The 20,458-nt window shown below is 40.2% G+C and overlaps 2 protein-coding genes across 2 annotated transcripts; one reads left to right on the forward strand and one right to left on the reverse strand.

The window, feature by feature from the left end:
- The first annotated feature begins 138 nt into the window (after positions 1-138).
- LOC116732325 (kelch-like protein 33) lies at positions 139-11,365 on the forward strand. The gene is made up of 6 exons (XM_032582414.1): positions 139-1,681; positions 2,864-3,306; positions 4,113-4,355; positions 4,490-4,740; positions 4,939-5,109; positions 5,890-11,365. Exons 1-6 carry the CDS (start codon positions 1,033-1,035, stop codon positions 6,410-6,412), a joined length of 2,280 nt encoding a protein of 759 aa, XP_032438305.1. The 5' UTR covers positions 139-1,032; the 3' UTR covers positions 6,413-11,365.
- Positions 11,366-14,333: 2,968 nt separating this feature from the next.
- Positions 14,334-19,670, reverse strand: ltb4r (leukotriene B4 receptor). Its single transcript, XM_032582439.1, has 4 exons — positions 19,105-19,670; positions 17,781-18,322; positions 15,889-16,162; positions 14,334-15,075 (listed from the first exon to the last, which is right to left on the reverse strand). Exons 2-4 carry the CDS (start codon positions 18,275-18,277, stop codon positions 14,689-14,691), a joined length of 1,158 nt encoding a protein of 385 aa, XP_032438330.1. The 5' UTR covers positions 18,278-18,322; positions 19,105-19,670; the 3' UTR covers positions 14,334-14,688.
- Between the last annotated feature and the right edge of the window lie 788 nt (positions 19,671-20,458).

Consider the following 20,458-nt stretch of genomic DNA (forward strand, 5'->3'; position numbering starts at 1 on the left):
GTGTAGGTGTTACAGGAAACCAAGAATTGCGTATTGCAGCTACACTGAAGCAAAAACAAATACTTGCTTGATTGTGGCTAATGTTCTACATTGTCCTTTAACAAACAGGTTTTGGTAAAAACAAAAAAAAAAGCCCAACGAACTAAAAAAACAACAACATTACAATAACTTTGAGTGCCCATTAACAGGTGGAGATTTTTTTACTTTTTTTGCAGTGTGTTCTCCATAGCCCTGCTATAATTAGACTCGCTGTCAGGCGTTGAATACCGACTTGCAGACAAAGCCTTTGTGCTCCAGCTGAAGCCGCTCATTGCACCCACGCTGCTGGAAGAAGAAGAAGAAGTCAGGTACGTCTTTGGTGATCCAAAATTGAAATATCAACCTTTTATGTTCTTCTTGGTACAAAAGGAAAGAACAGAATATGTTTTCATTTTTTATACATTTTGAAACTCGGACTTTGCTGAAACGGTTTGAAATACTGACATGGTGATGAGAAGGTTTCCATAGGAGACTTTATATCTTCGAGAAGGAATTGAGATTCATTCTTTACCTCATTGCTTTATCTCATTAAGTTATGCAGACATTTGTCATATGTCTTATCACATGTCCTAGTCTCAACTGCAAGGCCTGCGTGACTTCATTTTCCGTAACCACCCACTCACAAGAGTTCACATACTGTATGTGAACTCTTGTGAACCTGGGGGCATTTTTTACATTTCTCACACTAAACTGATTTAGTGTGAGAAACTTTTTTTATTGGCATTGTTGACCATTTGTTAACATCTGTGCCTATATTTACAAAGTTTAAAAGACTCTTCAGGGGTCACAAGGCATATTGATGTGTGTCTGATGTCATGGCGTGCGGTGACTGTGTATGTGACATTTCCAAGAATGCTATTGCTGCTCGCTCCCTGCTTTTTCCTTGTTTTATCTCTCTAACTTTCTCGTTTCTTACCATGTGTTGTTGTTTCCAAATAAACGCCTGCCTGTCTTCGCTGCTGTCCCAGAGTGTGGTAGGCTCTGCAGCTACCAATGGAAAGAGGTGGGGTAAGAGACCGAACCATAGGGGATGTCCAGAGAAAAGTTGTACCCAAACATTTTCCTCAAAGCAAAATGCAAGGTGAAAAATCAAAGCATGTCCAAGACTCTGCAGCCCATCGCCTTCTTCCCCATTATTCCTCAACTCAGCCCAAGCAAACAGGTCTCTACATCCTCCCATCATACTCTGACATCCTCTTTAATAACTTTCAAAGCCTTAGAGAGGAAGAGCTTCTCCTGGATTTCAGTCTTTGCATTCAAGGCAAGACTTTCCGCTCCCATGGTCTAGTGCTCGCAGCTGCCAGTGAATGCCCACATTTATTTTTTGGTGTAAAACCAATCTTTGGACTTGGAATGAAAGAAATTCCAGATTTCCTGACTCCACTAGGAATTGAGGCTGTTCTGGAGTTTGCATATTATGGACACGTGGCTCTGGGCCACCTTGAAGAAGGAGAGACGGTGGGGGTCCGGAATGCCTGTGAGTATCTACAAATGGACCGGCTGAGGAAGGGGCTCACGCAAAGGGTCACCACTTCTGCTTCGAAGGAGAAAGACAAGAGCTTGGCGCTGATCAAGGACATGTGGGACAAAGGATTAGGATGTGATATAATAATACAAGCAGATACTGGAGAGAGATATTCAGGTAAGATGATACACCTTCCAGGTATACGTTGTGTACGTCTTCCTGACATTTTTCCCAATATCCCTTTCCCAGAACGCTTAATACACTTGTTGACATCAGCTGTGGTCCATCCTGGTTGTCAGAAGAAAGTAGTGTCAGATATCAACACATGCCTCAGCTATTTCTGACATTTTCCACCCAAATGATGTGTCACGGTTTTACCAACTCCTTACGCAGGAATGCCTTTCGGTGAAACCTGTCTTCAGTTATTTCCCTGAGCTGACCAAACAGCCTGTCAACAATATAAATAAATAATGAATCATCTGCTGTTCTTTTAAAAAATAAACCTCAGGAGAAGTGAAACTGTTTATATATCCACATATGTGAGGGTATGCTGAACACCTTTTTTCTTTTTCTTTTAATTTTTTCTGAACCTTATAAAGTTTTCTTTAAGACTGGTGTGAAAGTAATTTATACCTCTCAGAAAGCATAATTACCTTTAAAGTCATTTTGTACATTCATAAAAAATAACAAATACTTTAAGAAAGTGAATTTTTCATTGCAAAAGGAAATTACAAACTAAAGCCATCGCAAATTAATCCTTTGCTATACTTATAATAATAATAATTACTATTTATTATTATTATTATTTATTATTATATTTAATTATTATTATTAAATATAATAAATCTTATTGTATTTAATAATAATGAAATAATTTAAATTAGTTTAATTATTAAATAATAAATATAATTAAATAATAATAATAGTTATTATTATTATTGTTGTCATAATGATAGTTATTATTAATTTGTAAAATTAATAATAATAATAATTCTTATTTGTATTATTATTGTTATTATTAATTTAATTAAAGGAAAACAATGGAAATATTATCCGCAAGACCAAAGAGGGAAGACATGCTTTTACTAAATGCTTAGATATCTCAAAGTATGAGATCAACAGAGAGCAGTTTAACTGCAACAGACAAGATGATTCTCAGTAAAGTTAAAAATACCTGCTGATTAATCTTTACAACTGTTATTCTCTAAAAAATATATATATATTTGTGGATCCGAATAGGCAGAAGAGTACGAATAAATCAACTTTCTATTTTATTTTAATTAATTAAATTTTTTGTGCAGGCTCTACGATTTAAAATTGCCTCAATCTTGCTCATTTATTTCCTCCACCTCTCCTCAGCACACCGTGTTGTGCTGGCGGCCGGTGGGGACTACTTCCGGGCGCTGCTGTGTGGCGGCATGAGGGAGTCCCGGGAGGACACCGTGTGCTTGCGGGGTCTCTCCTCCTGGGTGATCGAAGCCGTGGTCGGTTTCTTCTACACGGGCCAGCTCGGGTTGAGTTGGGCCCGCATATGGGAGCTGACGGACGCGCTGCATCAGTTCCAGCTGAAGGGGGCGCTGTCGCTCTGCACTGACTTCCTGCAGGGCGGAATGGACGAGAGCACCTGTCTGGACATTCTGGTCCTGGCGGAGACATTTGGGCTTGTCCAGCTGGGACAGGCTGCCGAGGAATACGTCCTGACCCACTTCCAGCTCGTCTCTGCTGAAGAGAAGTTCAAGGATATTCCCTTTGTTCTGTTGGACCGACTGCTGGACAAAGATTCACTGTGTGTAGACAGAGAGGTAACTCTTTTTATTATTATTACTATTATTATTATTATTAGTCTGTTCAGTCCTTATCAAATTTGACTATTTCTTTTGTCATTTGAACATTTAAATGAGACGTTAGTTGAGTAGTATTATATGTGTTTGACTTTTTTTTTGTAGCTTTAAATCAAATTATAATGTTATTCCCTCATTAAAGACACGCATGTAGTGTTGCTTTGATTCTTTCATGCATGTATGCGGAATCCTCTCGTCTCCCATTCAGCCGTCCAGAATGGCTCCCACCTTCAGACTAGCCAGCAGCAATTAGCAAAAACCTCGAGGAAAATCATTATCTGCTGAGCTCATCATACGAGCTACTTCTCAGTGCGACGCTGATAAAAAGGCTATTAAAGGGTTAATAGAGGAGCCATGTTGTGAAGACTTTTTGACGGTGGAGTTTCCGAAAAAGCAGGAGTTCTTAAAGAGACAAGAGACCCAATTTCAAGGCGTTAACTTATGGAGTCAAATTTCTTTTAAGTAATATTTTTTTGTATAGCATTTTTATAACAACTGAAGGAGACATAGTTACTTGATTGTGCTATAAAATGGAACCATGTGTCTGAAAAATAGATAATAAATAGATAATACTGTCCCTTTAAATGAAATTACCAAATTGTACAACTAATTATAAAATTTGTTCGTTTTAACTCATGTAACACATCACATTTAAGGCACCATGGTTGAGGAAAGTTACTCTTTTTTTTCCCCCCAATCATTACAATGTAATAAGAGAAAAAGTAAACCACGCCTGAAAATATTCTGCATCTTCTGTTCGCTGCCAGATTGTGGTGTTCAGGGCAGTAGTGAGCTGGGTAGAGGAGGAACCTAAAGAACGACTCCCGTTCCTGTCCAGCCTGTTGTCCCACGTTCGCCTCCCGCTCTTCACTTCCTCTGAGGTTCCGGAAGCTCTGAGATGGAAGCTGCTATACAGAAGCTCCAAGACAAGGGCGGCATTAGAAACCCTGCAACGACTTGCAAAAGGGGAAAAGGTCGGATCTGGACGTAAGCCTCGCTCACCAAACCAGGCGAGTGCATCAACCTCTGCCACGGCTCCCATAGAAACTTCTACTTGTAAATAATGGCATTATTAAGAATCAGACTGTTTTATCATAGCTATTTTCAGGATTATGAGGTGAAAGTAGTTCTTCTCTCCCGTCAGGTTCTGGTGTTGGTTGGCGGAGACGCCGTTGACGACGACTTCATGAAGAGGGTTCCAAGCCGGTCCCTGTGGTATGCCCAACAGTTTCACCGTGGGCCGGGTCTGATGAGAAATATCGAGTGGAAACTCTTGACGAAGATCCCTGAGCCGCCTCGGTTCAGACACGCCGTCTGTCTCTTCAACAACAAACTGTACATCCTAGGAGGACGCAAATATTACGGGTCTCTGGATGTCCTCAAATCTGCTGCAAGGCAAGTTTGTGTTCGACCAAACGGTGCTGATGCAGACCAGAAGATCAGATGTGGGTTCTTAATATTTTGCATGAGTTTATAACACTTTAAAAGTTGGAGTCTAACTAGATGATGTTCTTCTATACGTATAACATGGATGCTATTTTTTTTAAAAGCATACGTCAGAAGGATAATTATCTGTTTGTTTTTATTTCACAGGCTAGACCTGACGCAGTGGAAATGGGAGCAACTGCCTGACATGTTGTGCCCAAGGGACTACTTTGCAGCGGTGTGCCTAGACGCAAAGGTTTTTGTTTTGGGTGGTAACTACGACGACAGCCAATACACGGACGATGTGCAGTTTTACAGTCCTGAGGAAAACACCTGGAGGTGCATGAAATACTAAACAAATCTGCACAGGGATACATGTCAGAGGTTCTCTTATTAGCGCCTTGATAAATTTGTGGGACTGATTTGGATGGTGTTTTAAAAAGCAGCATCAATTGACCCAGCCGTTTTGTGGACCTGCTGGCTCACTTAGTGTTCTCAGGGCTTGTAATTTATTTCCGGAAGGCATTGTCAAGAGGTAGAACAAAACCTCAAAATTACACAAATTGGAGTTTCACAAATGAATTTGCTGAATGGAAACACGCCCATTTTGAGAAAAACAATCACATTTTTTGATAAAACGTTTTTGCAGTAGGATCAGGTGGTTTTTCGGCTGCATTCTGGGGAGAAGCTCTCACACCAGTGGCACTCAAAGTGAGTTAGTGCCAAGCTTTTGGTGCATCAGTCGCAACATGGATCCAAGAACCACTGTCCATACTGTCCACATGACAGTAAATCAAGTACAATGATCAACTATTCATCATGCCAAGCAGGAAATATTTTATTACAGTGAGAACTGCTGAACAAGAAAGGAAAAAAGTTGGAGTTTATCAAGGTTCATACACAGAACGTAAAACTTTACCTCCATCCTGTTATGTGGCTCATGAGCCACTAGGGGGAACTGCTAAACAATCAAAGAAGGAAAATGGTCCATAGATAAAACTGACTACCTATGTCATGCAATACATTTAGTCAATTAAAGAATAGTGACTATTTCACAGTCATAAGCATTCTCCGACACGCTGACACTTTTTTGATTTATATTGTCATCTTCCCCTGCAGGTCGGCTCGCCCTCTGGCAGCAGCGGTCTGTGGTCACGCTGCAGCCGTGCTGGACGGTCAAATCTACGTCTCAGGCGGCTGCGACTCCTATCACCGTTGCAGCTCCTCGCTGTGGACCTATCACCCTTCCCGCGGCTGCTTTCCCAGAAGTCCCATGAGCGTGGGAGGCGGACGTGCTGGACACGTCATGCTAGCCGTGGGGGGCAGGCTGGTGGTGGCCGGAGGGGTGCAGCCCCTCCAGGTGGGGTTCGGGGACCAGCTGCTCTGTGAGGTTTATGACCTGGCCTGTGATTCCTGGTCCTCGTTCCCGGCCTTGCCACGGCCCCATCTGTCTCCGGGCGGAACTGTGCTGGACGGGTGCCTGTACGTGGTCGGGGGTTCTTCGGCCAACACGGCCAGAGACACCAAGTGGGTGCACTGCTATGACCCCAAGAAAGAATGCTGGGAAAACCTGGGTGCTATGCCTCACCCATACACTGATCTGGCAGTTTGTGCGCTGCCACTCTGTAATACGACTCGTTAACTAATGACTAATTAAAACGCCAGAGTAGTTTTGGTTTGGCTCTGTAAAAAGAATGCCATGTCAGAAATGCTTCATGATGAAAATATATTTTCAATTTTAAGGGGATTATTGTGGCAAAGAACCTTAAAGTACAAAGTTTTGGAAAACCAAAAAAAACATTTTTTAAAAATGCTTCCCAAACACTCAGAGGTCCCTGCAGACCGAGCTTTTGGACAATAAAGTTTTGGAAGAGTGCTGGAAGCAATCTGAGACTTAATTAAAGGGGCAGTATTATTTTCCAGCCATATATTGCCATTTTACAGCGCAACCAAGAAACTATACTGCTTACAGTTGTAGTAAAAATGTTATATATATAGAATTTGACTTAAAAAGGTGTTGAATTATTACTTAATAATTTAACGCCTTGAGATTGAGCCTCTGTTTTTTTACGAAGTCATTATTCTTTCTGAGACTCCGCCTTCAGAAAGTCATCACAACATCGCTCCTCTATGAACCCCTTAGCAAATGTTTTTACCAGAGAAGTAGCTCGTATGATGATGTGAACAGATGTGCAGTTCTGCCAGATGTTTGCTAATTGCTGCTGGCTAGTCAGAAGGAACTGACTGGGGAGGAGCGGTGAGGGAGGGGTGCTCTGTGAGGCGGAAGCTCGGAACCTGCTGCTCCGAGGAGGAGCTTCTTCTAGAAAAGAGGAGGAGCGTCGTCCTTGAAGGCGGGGCTAGGTCCGCCCGGGCGTTTTGCACAGCTAAATGGAAGATTAAAGGATTTCTCAAACATGCATGAAAGAATCAAGGCAACACTCCATGTGTGCTTTTAATGAGAGAATAAAACGAGAACATGATGTAGAGCTCAAAAAAGCCAATTTGACATGAAGCTGCCCCTTTAAAAGTAAAAAATTAGACTAAATACTCTATGTAGCAGTCGGGTCTGGGCCAGATCTAGCATCAGGACGGCACTGCTGACTGACTGTTGTCATGGCAACCGGTAGTTCAACTGGCACTGGTCAAGTTCTGGCACTGATGGCACCGACTATATGGAGGCATACCACAAAGGGCCCGATAATGGTTTAGTTTACGTGGATTGAATCTGTGTGTGCCATTTCTGGGCCGATTGTGGGCTGAGCAACTTATGCTGCCCACAACCTGCATGTGCTTATTATGAACCTTAGAGAATTAATTTCTACGGGGTTTTTTTTTCGTACCTTCAGTGGTAGCTCACCCAATGAGAAAGAGAAAACCAAACATTGTGGGTTTTTGGCAGTGTTTGTATTTTTCATCAACTGTTCATCTGTTGTCTGCCATAGTTATCTTTTGTTCTGTTTCTGCCACATTTGCTTTATTTTAGATCCGTCTCCCCCGCTGTTTATTTACTCATGTCTACGTTTTCTTTTGTTAGTCATTCCTTTCACTGTTAGATTATCTGACTGATTGATGTTTACTCCCAGTCTTATCATGACACGCTAACTGACAATGCAGCTTTGTGAATGAACTTCGCTCCTCTTTAAAATTTGCAGGAAACACTACAAGCCTAACTGAGGGTTGTTTGAATACATGCTAACCTCTGCTGTTAGAGGTCGTTGCGTAACATAAATAGAAGTAGTGATGGAACTTATGGCTCTTTGAAGAGAACTGAATCTTCAGGGATGCGCTCACTTCAAGGAACCATCCCAATGATCCGTTTTTGAAAATGTATATGTATTTTCTGAGAACGAGCCATAATGGTTTTTGCGGGTGAAGTTCACAAAAAAAAGTTAAGTCATCCGTATCAAGTAACCGCAGTATGACAGAAACAATCAGGTCGCGCACAGAGCCGCCATGACACGTGACGAAAACACACGGGTAGCAGCTGGAACGTGCTCTGTGTGCTCATAGATCGAGCCCTTTGTTTCTATTTTCTTTTGTCTATTTCATTAATTCACTGATTGAATGAATAAATTGTTTAGCTTAAATTGAACAAGAAGAGCTACTTCAGTGTGTGTAGAGCTAACTGGGACTCGAGTCCTATCGTTTAGTGTAAACAGCTGCTCAGAAGAATTGGATTGCACATGAACGTCACCGTCTTCATTTTTTTTGCCGTTATATCTGACCGTTCAATTACAAATAAACATTTGCACAACAGCATCAGTGTTGAGGAATTGTTAAAAATGTATTAAGTGGCTTCATCAAGGTGCACACCTGGCTGAAATCTGTTTCCCGTGCTGAAGCCACCAGCGGCAAAGCAGATCTAGGCCAACTGTTTTCCTCGCGGTATGTCTGCCGAGTGCAAGTGTACTTTGTGGGCCAGAACTGGGCCAGACCACTTTTGCTGTGTGGGTTTTCCAACATGACTGGTACCCCTGTGCTTTTTCAGCAAGTTGAGCAAAAATAGCTGATCTGTTCAACTACAGGCGAGTCTTTAACCCCCCCACACGCATCTCTGAGAGCTTTAACATCCATCACTGTTATTTTCATAGACCACCTAAACACAACAAGAGAGCTCAAGGCTGCATTCACACCAGCCCTGTTGAGTCCACTTAAATTGAACTCTGGTTTGTTTGCCTAGAAAGTCCGGCTTGTTTGGGGAATTTTGAATGCGAAAAAATAAGTAAATAAATAAATAAACTCTTGTCTGTTTAAAAACCTCAGTCCTGGTTTGATGGAAGTGAACTCTAGTGGGGTTCGAATAAATCTGTGACTGTCAAGCTGACCAGAGACCGCTCCTAAAGCAGGAAGCAAACTACAGCGCAGGGGATTCTGGGTAAATAAAACCAAAGCAAACGTGAGAGTCTAGGGCTGGCGGGGGACATGACTCATGGTCTTTTTATCAACTACAAAAGTACACCAACTAAAATCGGACACCACGCCATTTTTGTTACATCTTGTGAAGAAGGAAGTTGTGCTCAGTGTCTTCAGAGGGTTTCCTGTCATTTCCTTGAGTAGTTATTTGTGTAGCGCCTCCACAGGCAAAGGGGTGAACAGGTTTTTCAGAGGTTTTGGATTGTCTGACAAAGTGAAACGCACCACCTGAAAATGTAACAAAGGTTGAAATTTTGGTTCCCAATCGAACCGAGTCTTTCGGCTAGCAGGTGTTGAGAGGCCCTGAGCTTTGGAGATGCTACGTCATTCCGCATCAAAATGTGACTGTTCTTAAGACCCTTTTCTTGTTTTTAACACATTCGTTTTGTTCAATAGTTGACCAATGTACTGTATAATTGCAAAATGAACAGATTAAAAGTATTATTCACTTCATTTCCTCAATGAAGTGGTCATAATATTATGCCTTGTTGGAATAATTTAATACATCTAAGGTTTGATCTTTGTCACAAATTTGTGAGATGCCCTGATTGAGATGCCGCTGGTGCTGTCCCTTTAGAAAAATAAGTGGGTTGTGTTATGACAACCACCATCATGAATGGAAAACATTTTTTTCAGGCCACTTGAGCAAAACAACTGTCAACAGTGATGACAGTAAGGGGAAAAAAAGTTACATTAAATGTCTACTGGACCCTTAAACAATCTCATGCAACATTCCAAATATCACTCACTGATTGTAGGCCGGAATTGTGTAAACTATGGAAACATATCTTTGGAATATTAATTCAATTCAGAAATTTAATGACTAAAATTATTGAATTGAATTAATGAAATGAAAAAAGACAAATCTCATTCATTGAGCCACACATCTTATTTTCAGAACATTTTCATTACATTTTCCTCAACTAAACATTTCTGAAACAGTATCAAAACTAACGCAAAGCTTCAAGAATTTCAAGTGTTTTCTGTTTTAGAAATTGTTAAAAGCTTCAGCTGTGAACAGTGCTGGAATATTAGGATTATGCTGGATTTTGCATGCAGTATGATGGTGAAATTGTTTTTTTTTATTTGGAAGAAGAGCTTATAACATTAAAAAAGTGTCAAAATCTAAGGAAATTCTAAGAGCATCATCACTTTAATATAGTAAGCTTTCTAAAAGCTCAACTACTTCCTGTGAATGTTGCTGAACAAGATCAGACAAACCACTATGATTTTTTTTTTGTTTGTACTGTTTTGCATGTGTGCTGTGACCTATTTATTGAACTGTGCACGGTCTTAAGCAGCGTCCTGTTGTGAGTAAAAGACGTCTGCTGGCTTGAAAACAGTACGTTGACCTATTAAAAAAAAGAAAAGGCATTTTCATTCTTCACATACTGTAATATCAATGCTGGCCACTTGTTGTTCTTTTTTTTTTGTTGTTCGTTGTCTTTTCTTTTCAAAACATGTCAGACAGGAATTGATCAGCATTTTGGTCAGGATGTTTCATTCGCTTATTTATTTTTACATTTATGAGTCAAAAGTATTTTCCTCCATTGTTAAATTGAAAAGTGACACGTGCAAATATGAAAAGTACGTCACTCAAAAACCACTTTTCTAAATTCTCTTGACATCACCGGTAAAATCTGTCACCAGGATTTCCCATTTTCATGCGTTTCGTCTTTTCTGACCACACGTTTGAATCTGAGTCGTGATGTTTTGTAGATGCGCTCAGATTTGAAGAAGTTTGGTAAATACATAACTATTTACCAAAGTGTCCTTTTTGCCATGACTGTACTTAGAGCCATACTATTTTGACTTAGAAATTCTCCTTCTTCAGGTATTGTTTGCAGCAGTCCAAATACTAAATTAAAAAACAAACTTGTAAATATCTTTATACCAGTAAAAAAAAAAATTAAAATTGACTAACAGGGGAAACATTAAGAAACATACAGAGTTTATGAAATTTGAAGTGAAGTGATTTCAGTTAAGGTTATTTGGTAATAACGCAAAAGAGAACAAGGAACTAGATGCTCTTGCAACAGCGTTAACGACTGCTGACTTTCCCTTATATCTATTGTGAAGTATAGGGGAGATGGATGCATTTCTTTACATGGTTTACAAATGAAAATCTGAAATGTGTGGAAAGCCTTTGTATTTTGTATTGGATGTAAATTCAGAAACTAGGTCATGCTGTTTTCTTGAGGGTTTTTTTTTTTTTTTTGGCTCACAGTCTTTACCATAGCAACCATCCAAAAAAAAAGAAAAAAGTTCAAACCTCCTAACTGCTCCACCATTAACTTTCAACACTTTCTATTTGAAACTGGCACATTTATAGAGAGACAGAGACAGAGAGATGTTTTTGTCTGCTTAAACTTTCTCAGACCATTGCTGGATGCAACTGTCCCTCTTACATCTTACAGAAGCAATAGTTTTATTTCGTTTTTATGCATAAATTGCATAAAACTTGTCATTATTTATTATACAATAATAATAATGACATGAAAGGTTCGTTGTTTGCTATGAACTTCTAATGGCCCCACCGAGGATTCATGAGCTTACCGCTGACACAGCACATCAGATGATAATTACTAAAATATGAATTGGCTGCTATGAGTTTGTCTGTGATTAATTATTTTATAATACAATGCACATTATGATGTATTAATATGCTGGCTCTTTCTGAATAAATGAATTTGGTATTGGACGAGTCAGTGCAAAATAATGCAATAAAAAGTGAAACTGAATGGGCCAAATTTCTGACTTAGCTTAAAGCTATTCACTATTTAAAAGCTCACGGTTGGGCAATAACAAAATTATATGTAGCCAATACTCACTTCTCTACTAATAAACTAGTATTTAGAGACATATAAATGGCACATTTACATAGAAGAAGTGCATAATATGTATGACTTTTATTATTACTTCTAAGAACATGTTTAAGTAGAGGAACAGACACATCCGGTTTCCAAAACTAATCCAACTAATAAGATCCCAGCGTTTTAGCAGAAAAGAAAGAGATTCACTCATCAGGCCATGGAAGATATTGACATAATTGATAAATTCTTCTTCTTTTTTGGCGAGTCATACAGCTGCAGGAAATATGTGGTCTTGCAGACTTTGTAGACAAGAGAACCGAAAACAGAATGTCATGATTTTCTACTGATAACAGCACATGACGCAATATAGGGCAAGTAATGGAGGAGTCCTTATTGTATCCCAATCACCTCATCTGTTGTGTCTGTAGCTTGTGTGACATTTTACACCGCAGCTAAAACTAGATGGTGTCATCAAACCATGCCAGGCCATTAACTCTTCAAGCCAGTGTATCCATGGCAATCTCTCAAAACTCTGTCCACACTTACTGCTCTTTACACACGCCCTGGTTTATGCTGATTTTGTTTATTTTCATATTAGCGGTGGCTAACAGCTGTTTCATATTATCTCCTGCTCACATCTCTTCAACCACAGCACAACCTTTTGATGTGTTGCCGTACGTATACCGCAGATGGTAAAAATAGCAGGTGACTTCGCCAAAGCGCTTTACGCTATGTCCAGTCATTGCTGATGGTGGGAAACTGAAGCCACAGCTGCCCTGAGCTACCGCTAACAGAAGCAAGGCTGCCATGCAATCAGAGAAATGGTTGAAGTGTCTTGCCCAAGGATACGGCAATTGAGGCAGACAAAGCTGGGGCTTGGAACCTGCAACCCACCCGTTACAGGTTGAACTCCTACGACCTGAACCACCAGAGCCCAACAAAAAACAACAAACTTGAATGTGTTTTATTGGGATTTTATGTAACAGAGCCAACATAAAATACTCTGTCATGATATATGTTGTGATGGAGGATCAAAATGCAGAAAATGCAGGCAGCTTGAAGACAAAGAATGTTAAATGACCAAAAATGATGAAAAAAACCTATAGAAAAAAACCTAGAGGGAAAACAAGGAGCCAGAGCAGGACAAAAACAGGAATCCAGGAGCAAAACAGGAAATCAACAGGGAGATAAAAAGGTTTAATGTGATAAACAGTATTAGACTGGAGGCTCCAGCAAGGAGAAACTGAGAAGGAGTAACTGAACAATGAACAGATGGCTGATTAGAAATGAGTTGCGGGTTTGAAGGGAGAGAGATTCAAGGGACTAAGAAATCAGTCTAAAACTTAAGAATAACTAGACCTAAGAAGAAAAACAAAGTATAGATAAACATTAAAAATAAGCATAGTAAACCAATCACTAAGGAAGAATTGAATTAAAATAAAACATAAAAAAGATTTGTTTGATAAAAAGGAAACCGAGGAGTACAGAACAAACGTCAAAACAACTCAGGATCCTAACAGACAAAGAATACGTGATTTTAAAATCTTAAACGCATAATCAGAAATAAATTGGAAATAGAGATACTTCAAATAAAAAAGTAATAAATGAGTAATAAATGTAGGTTTCTTTGGAAAAATTTCCAATCGTCAGCTGGTAAGGTGCACGTCTGAACTGGTAACCCCCCGGAAGCAAAATTATTCCTGCTTTCTTTGTCACGAACAAGCATGACTGATGAGGTGGGATATCATAAATCGTCTTTTTCTTCATTTTTTGCGTGTTATTCTGAGCTTTATCACTCAATCAACACTTGAAATGAGTCGGGTTTTTGAGGCCGCTTGGTGAATGTGACTCATGTTTCCTGTGAGGTTGCTCCATTTTCACGTCCATGCCAACGAGTTCGCCACAGGTCTGACAGCAGCTCTGAGCCTCAGCGGAGTTCAACCACGAGGCGCAAGCAAAACGAACATTTCACTTGGGTTGAGAAACGGAGGGAAGAGCGATGCATCACAACGATTACAGGAAGGATGATTGAAGAAACGATTCTTGTGCAATGTTCTGTTTGTGTTGCAGAACATCGTGTATTAATCGGACTCTTGCAAATGTAGATGCGTCAACACCCGGTACGTTGTGCCGTGTACAAAAAATCCAGAAAGTCACCCCCAAAAAAATCTCGACACAGATGTATTAGTATTATTACTATTGTGTTTAAATCAATAAAGCATGTAGCTTTTCTCTTTTTTTCCCCCCTTTAAAAAATATATTAGATCAACTCAAGTGTTGGAAGAACATACAACACAAAAGTTATGATGTTCAAATTACAATAATAAATACACACAATAAGGTGTCGGGATGACAGTTTAATATCAAAATGTTTTTCTTTTTAAATAATCAAAGCAATTTCACTCTTGTGTACACAATTCAATTTAAAAAAATATACATACAAAGTTTGAATCTACTGCTCTGTTATCGTTATTTCACATGAAGTCCTATTTCTAATGCATAAAAAAGTTCAGTGCAGCATTAATGTTTATAACAAGATTTAAATACATTATAACTTACCGGTACGTTGTTTCGGGCACAGTAATATTTCCCAGTTTTAACAAAAAACAATGAAACTCAAAAACAGAAGGCTTAATTTTTTTTTTTTTAAAGCTACTTTCCTCTTTGTAGTATCTATAAAACAGCTCGAGTGCTATTCTAACTGTTCGACCGTGGCAAGAGTTTTGAGCGCTGGTTCGTTAGCTTCCTTGCCCGCCAGGCTGCTGCTTCTCTCCTTGCCCTTTCCTTTGAAAGGCTTCCCGATTTTGGTCGACAGCGAGTACAGGACGGAGCTCTCGTCCGGCGAAGAGCCGCTGCGGCCGCTGCGGGCGACGGTGGACGTGGTCCTGCTCTCCGAGTTGGTGGCCTCGAAGAGCCGGCCCATGAAGCTGAGCCCGGCCTGGCGGATGTGGGAGCTGCCGGCGAACACGTAGAGGATGGGGTTCACCGCGCTGCTGAAGTAGGCGAAGGCTGTGACGTTGGGCCGAGCGCTGGGAGAGCAGCGCTTCCCCGGGTTATCGTTCTTCAACAAACAAGCCACCTGAGGAAGTGAGAAGAGAGACATTTCACAAATAATCCATAACAGGAGGATGTGGAATTTTTTTTTAAAAGTGTGTTTCTACGAAGAAGTTTGGCTCTTCGTCCTCAGCTACAGTACTTCGGACATTTCCTTCCATATTTAGGAAATTGTTCATAAACGATTCCAGTTGATGGTTCTGTAATGCCAATCAGCAGATGGCATTAAAAATGACCTACATAGCAATTCCAAGAAGAATATCCTGGGCATAGTTAAAGGCTGTGACATACTTCAACCAAAGTGCCAAAATCATCTGTCACTGACATAGACGCAAAGCGGAAATTGCGTCATTGTGTTTGATGGGAGGCATCCTCCACTCGACAGAACTCTGCGCCAATTGCTGTGTTATTGGGCAGAATATCATCATTGGTCATCGTTGTGATGACGACCCGTGGGGGCAGTGCTGGAAAGGGCTGAGTGGCCAGTTTCAATGTGTCAGAGAGGGCTAAGGCGCAACGTCACATTTCTTTTGTTTTGGATGTATACAGCATTTTCAGAACAACTGTAGGTAACAGTTACTTGATTGTTCAATAGAATGGCATGATGTCCCTGGAAAGTACATCACAATTAATTGAATTTGTTTGATGCTGCACTCTTCAAAAAGTTCACTGCTCACTTCACAAAAAGGTCACAAACGAGCTTTGAACGCACTTGTGCCCGTCGTACAGTTTGACGCGTCAACTGATCTAAATGCATTCAAAAACCAACATTAAACAGAGATAAACGTCATACGACGCTTTCAGATACTACTACCGACAATTGCATTAGCAGAATCACCTCAATGATGTTGACGACGTGATAGGGAAGCCAGAAAATGGCAAAGGTGATAATGATCAGTAGGATGAGACGACTGCCTTGTCCTCGGCGCTGGAACTTGGCACTTTGCAGTCTGCATATGACGGAGGAGTAGCAGGTGCTGATGAGCGAGAAGGGAACCAAGCAGCCCATGACGGTCTCAAACAGGTACTGGAAGACCGGGTGACACATGCTCCCCCAGTGGTATGGCATGCAAATGTTTATGCTGCTGTTTCTTATATGCATCTTTATAATACTGTAGAAAAGACACAAGAAGAGAGAATGAGGCAGAGATGAAATCACTGTCCACACGATAAAAGCCAGACTTCATGGAACTTAATGTTGTTAAATACTTCCAGTGTTATTTGTTGAGCAAAGTGATGTGAACAAAGGTAATCAGAGGTCATTGGTGATGCAACAAGTTGAGACCATTAAACTTTTTTTTACATATTAGCCAATAAAACAAAGCTAATTGAAAAGTTCATCCAAGCTTGTCAAAGTACAATGAAATCTGCAGGTTTGTTTGATTCATAAAATAACTGTATGAAACTAAATAGTTTTCATTCATAGAAAACATTTAATTCAAACAAGATCGTAACTCCACAACAGAAGACCAATGATCATGCGTTGTCGACTCAGGACTGATTGGAAGACAAATGTAGGTCAAATTATGCAATATTTTTTGTTTTGTTTATGTTTGAATATTGCATAATTTTGAGTCATCTCAGACCAATAATTACTGTTCTGACAAGCAATGTCATTGTCACTGTTTCCTTTTCTGTTATTTGAAGTTGTAAAAATGCTTTTTTTTAATTCAATCTGTATAAAATTTATCGTACTATATTTTGACCGTTGGTCTTTGCTGACGAACTCCAAGTCTTTGAGATTGGCATCGTCCTAATGTTTAGCTCCCTCGACATTTTCTTCAGATTGACGTTACGATTCTGGCTTTGCCTCTCCAAAAATATTAACAATACTGTCAGTCAGAAGAAAACATGGCAGTAAAATGAAAATACTAAGCATAAATCTCCTAGGGTGTGATAATTTTCATTTCTACTGTACATAAAATCTTAGTTCTTTGCTGTAGCTCAATACAATTCACAATGTCCCATTAAGTTCTATGTTTACACTGGACTGGTTAAAGTTCACATATGGAGTGAGTGAACCTGCCCAATGAACAAAATGAAGGTGGATAAAAGGCCTAAACTTGAAAGAAATTCTAGAGAGATGTCTCTTTACCCCTTCAAAGAAACCATGCATGATAAAAAAAAAAAAAAAGAAATCAATTGACTTGATTGCTTTTTGTCAAAATGCAACCAATGGCTTTTTATCAATCCTTGGAGACCCTGTCTCTGTTGGGTTTCCAATTGGTTTCTAAAGAAAGCTTTCCTAAAGAAGGTTTCTAAAACCCCCTTTTCTAAAACCTTGTTTCTAAAACAGGGTTTAGTCTCTACGGTAGTTAGTCTCTAGGGTTGCCCAAGAGACTATGTTTAGTGGCCATGTGACGGCCACTAAGGTACAAGACACTGGAATGAAATGGCTTAATGACCTCCTCCTTGTGTAGATCAGTTTTCCAGAGCCTTAATGACCTAATTATTCTATTCAGGTGTGGTGCAGCAGAGGCACATCTAAAAGTTGCAGGGCACTGGCACGTGAGGACTGGAGTTCGACACCCCTGCTCTAGAGACTAAACTAGTCTCTAGGTTTTAGAGACTAAACTACTTGGAAGTCAGTTTAGTCTCTAAAACCTTTTTAGAAATGGGTTTTAGAGACTAAAAAGTGGTTCAAACATTTTGAAACATTTCCAAGGGTTTTTCCATTGCGTCACAATCAGAAAGACCTTGTACTGAAACCTTTGTCCGTGTTGGTCTTACCTGCGATAGAACGGCATTGGCAGTGACAGGAGGAAAGCCAACACCCAGACCCCAAACAGGAGGAGGAGCAGGGAGCGCTTGGTCCTCATTCTCTGAGACATGAAGGGCCTCGTGACGGCCAGCCAGCGGTCCATGCTCATGAGACAGATCAGGTAGATGGACACGTACATGTTCACGCTCGACAGGTAATGCACCAGCTTGCACGCCGCCGAGCCAAACTCCCAGCCCCGTCCTGCCACCAGGAACCGAATGAACAGCGGGGCGCTGAGCAGCACGAAGCCGTCGGCCACGGCCAGGTTCAGCACCAACAAGCACGTCACCGAGCGCTTCTTCACCCGGCAGAGCACCGACCAGACGACGAACATGTTGCCAGGGAAACCCAGCAGGAACGCCAGGATCAGGATGGCGGTGCCAATGCGAGCCGAGACGTTGTTGGGAGAAGGCGAGAAGGGCACGGCGGTAGTGGCGTTCATACTGGACCCCAAAGAAAAATTCATCTTAAGAATGTGGATCTGGCTTCAGCTAGCATGAAACTGCCAAACCTGTCAGAAAGGGAGGATAGGGAGGAGACATGGTATGCTGTTTATCCTCACTGCAAAAACACAGAATCTTACAGAATATTTTTTTTGTCTGCTTTCTAGTGCATATATCTTGAAATAAAACTTACAGGAAATTTTTTAGCAAGATATAGGAGCTTGTAAAAATGTAATAGTGGTGTAATATTGATTAGAAAACCGTGCCACTTCCACTGACAGATAATTTCACTTATAACATGGGGAATGTGTTTTGTTTAAGTGAAAAAAATCTGCCAGTGGAGTCAAACATATTGATCTTTTTTTTAAAATCAATATTTAGCTTCTATGTCTTGCTTAAAAGTTACCTGTAAGTCAGTTTTGTCTTATTTAAGTGTATTATGATATGTGGTTTAGAAAATAAACTAAAACTATTTGGTAAGAGTTTTGTGTTTTGTGGTGCTGTAAATGTTGAAACAGTTGAGGAATGAGCTTTTTAATCTATTCAGGAACATTCCCTTTGCTTTTAAGGCATTGAAATGAATGAATTTAAGAAAAATAACAAAGAAATAATGACCAGCCCACCACCAAAACATCACAAGTTGTCCAAAAAGTAAAATAAAATAAAAATAACAGACATGGTAAAGCTTTCATTTAAAAAAAAAACTCTATATTATATGTTGAATGAATAACAATATCAAACCTGCACAGCCCAAGACTGAAAATGCATATTGATGAAACAAGGCAATATCAATCAAATAATTTTCTGCATTTCAATCGAAAGGTCAAAGCATCAATAGTATGAAACTCACCTGAAAGTGATCTCTTCAATTCAATTCACCCCCATAACTCCGCTGCATTTCCTCGTATTCTCCAACTGGCATGAACTTTGTTGCTCTCCTCCGACTACCGTTTCTGTGACGAGCAAAAAACCGAGCGCGTTGCGAAATGTTGGTCACGTGACGTGAGGGGAAAACCATTGACTACAGGAAGCCAAGAGAAAACCTCACTGGATCTCAAGGTTAGTCCTTGCTCTTCCTTCCTCTTTTCATTTTGCTCCGACAGTTTGGAAGAAAAACTTGATATCCTGCAGTGTCAACACCAGAATGTTGGCACGCGAAAGAAGGAGGTCTGTGTCAAGCAGTGTGCGTAAGGAGGCAAAAAGTCCAATCATAATAAATAAATAAATAAATAAATAAATACTAGTCTGGTTGAAGCTACTTCCCCCCCATAATTTCATTCTATAAAAGTAAAAGAATTCTTCAAAATGCCTAAAAACCATCAGCGTCCTTTGTTTATGGTAGAACGGCAATGAACAGGTTGAAATTTCATCATTTGGGGCAGAAAATAAAATACATGAGGGAGGTGGATATTCCAGTAAACTGACTCTTGTTCGCACACGAGTTCGGATCACGGAGCATTGTTTTTTTTTTTTTGCTGTTGCAACAGCCTTCCCCCCCCCCCCCCCCCCCCCCCCCCCCTTTTTTTAGGCACCTTCTTCTTTCCACATCTGTGTCAAGCCGGTGGACAGGATGTATTCAGTTTCATAAGCATCGGCGATGTGTCAATTGTGTCATGATCTACTTTTCTGCCAGAAACTGGCTCAGTTGTTTTTTTTTGTTTGTTTTTTTTTTTTAAAGACTTTCAAAGTGAATTTGTTTAGACAACAGGTCAAATGCATATACTCGGCTTTCCTTCCTAGAAAATAATTCTTCCTACTACCGAATTAGAGTAGCCTACTCAGATCGTCTCGGTTCAACTTAAATGGCATTAGTCCTCAAACAGAAGTGTTGAATAAAAATATTGTGTGTGATGTCAAACTGTTTGGGTCTTAATTGCTTCTTAATTTTTTTTTTTTTTTTGAAAGGCAAGAGAACATCTCACCTGCTAGAACCAACTTCTTGTCAAACTGGGCCAAGAGTGAAGAGGATTTCTGTCACCTTAATGATTGTCGCAGTCCATACAAACACTGCTTCACACTGTCATAACTTTTGGTTTAGCTTTCTGTCTCTCTCTTTTTTTTTCTTTACAAAAATGAAATAGTTATTAAAGCTAAACCGCCAAACTACAGTCGCTCTGGCCCCATTGTACTTTAATGCTAGCTACGTTAGCTACGTTAGCATTAAGGAAAGTGCCTTATTGTCGTTATCGGATGCAGGCAAACCT

Source organism: Xiphophorus hellerii, chromosome 14 (assembly GCF_003331165.1).
Source record: "Xiphophorus hellerii strain 12219 chromosome 14, Xiphophorus_hellerii-4.1, whole genome shotgun sequence".
NCBI classification, from domain to species: Eukaryota; Metazoa; Chordata; class Actinopteri; order Cyprinodontiformes; family Poeciliidae; genus Xiphophorus; species Xiphophorus hellerii.

Excerpts from the sequence above, each read along its gene's own strand:
- ltb4r (XM_032582439.1), bottom strand. The coding sequence starts at position 18,277 with ATGAATTTTTCTTTGGGGTCCAGTATGAACGCCACTACCGCCGTGCCC. Across the intron at positions 16,163-17,780 it reads CCAATGCCGTTCTATCGCAG|TATTATAAAGATGCATATAA; the intron begins GTAAGACCAACA and ends TCTTTTCTACAG. Across the intron at positions 15,076-15,888 it reads ACGTCGTCAACATCATTGAG|GTGGCTTGTTTGTTGAAGAA; the intron begins GTGATTCTGCTA and ends TCACTTCCTCAG.
- LOC116732325 (XM_032582414.1), top strand. The coding sequence starts at position 1,033 with ATGGAAAGAGGTGGGGTAAGAGACCGAACCATAGGGGATGTCCAGAGA. Across the intron at positions 3,307-4,112 it reads CACTGTGTGTAGACAGAGAG|ATTGTGGTGTTCAGGGCAGT; the intron begins GTAACTCTTTTT and ends GTTCGCTGCCAG. Across the intron at positions 4,356-4,489 it reads AGCCTCGCTCACCAAACCAG|GTTCTGGTGTTGGTTGGCGG; the intron begins GCGAGTGCATCA and ends CTCTCCCGTCAG.